At 40.0% G+C, this 978-nt stretch overlaps 1 protein-coding gene across 1 annotated transcript in view; it reads right to left on the reverse strand.

Annotated features, from left to right (window-relative positions):
• Window positions 1–978, reverse strand: part of LOC106877873 (helicase POLQ-like) — a 22,105-nt gene that overhangs the window by 11,815 nt on the left and 9,312 nt on the right. Inside the window, exon 10 of the mRNA XM_014926910.2 lies at window positions 312–466. Within this exon, the coding sequence (XP_014782396.1) occupies window positions 312–466 (155 nt within the window). The remainder of the gene's footprint in view (window positions 1–311; window positions 467–978) is intronic.

Below are 978 nucleotides of genomic sequence, written 5' to 3' on the forward strand. Positions count from 1 at the left end.
TATATACACACATATATACATACACACACGCACACATACACATATATGCATTTATGCATGTATGTGTATCTTTGTGTTTGTCCCTCCAACATCACTTGAATACCAGTGATGGTTTATTTATGTCCCTGCAACTGAACAGTTTGAGAAAAGAGTCCAACTGAATGAGCACCAGACTTAAAACTCAAGCACCGGGGCCGATTTGTTCAACTAAACACTGCAAGGCTGTATCCCAGCATGGCCACAGCCGAATGACTAAAACAAGCAAAACAAACGGAAAATATGAATCAAAATGGTATAAAGACATTCCATACCTTTTATATTTGGCCAACATTTTGGTCAGCATGGTTGCCACATTTTCACAGTTTTTCTTTGTGGAACAAAATACCAAACATGAGTTGTCAGGAATGACTTCCAATACGAGACCCAGCAGATGGTCAGGATCTATTTTGCACATTTCCTTTTTGTACTGAAATAAGAAACAATACAAGAATCTTTAACCCTTCAGCATTCGGATTATTGCATCAATGTGTAATGCTTATTTATTATTCATTGCTTTGAAATTAATGATACATCACCTTATATACTCTTTTACTTGTTTCAGACATTTGACTGTAGCCATGCTGGAGCACCGCTTTAGTTGAGCAAATCGATCCCAGGACTTATTCTTTGTAAGCCTAGTACTTATTCTATCAGTCTCTTTTTGCCAAACCGCTAAGTTATGGGGACGTAAACACACCAGCATTGGTTGTCAAGCGATGATGGGGGGACAAACACAGACACACAAACATATATATATATACATATGCATATATATACGACGGGCTTCTTTCAGTTTCCATCTACCAAATCCACTCACAAGGCTTTGGTCGGCCTGAGGCTATAGTAGAAGACACTTGCCCAAGGTGCCATGCAGTGGGACTGAACCCGGAACCATGTGGTTGGTAAGCAAGCTACTTACCACACAGCCACTCCTGCACC

Source organism: Octopus bimaculoides, chromosome 18, assembly GCF_001194135.2.
Source record: "Octopus bimaculoides isolate UCB-OBI-ISO-001 chromosome 18, ASM119413v2, whole genome shotgun sequence".
Classification (NCBI taxonomy): Eukaryota; Metazoa; Mollusca; class Cephalopoda; order Octopoda; family Octopodidae; genus Octopus; species Octopus bimaculoides.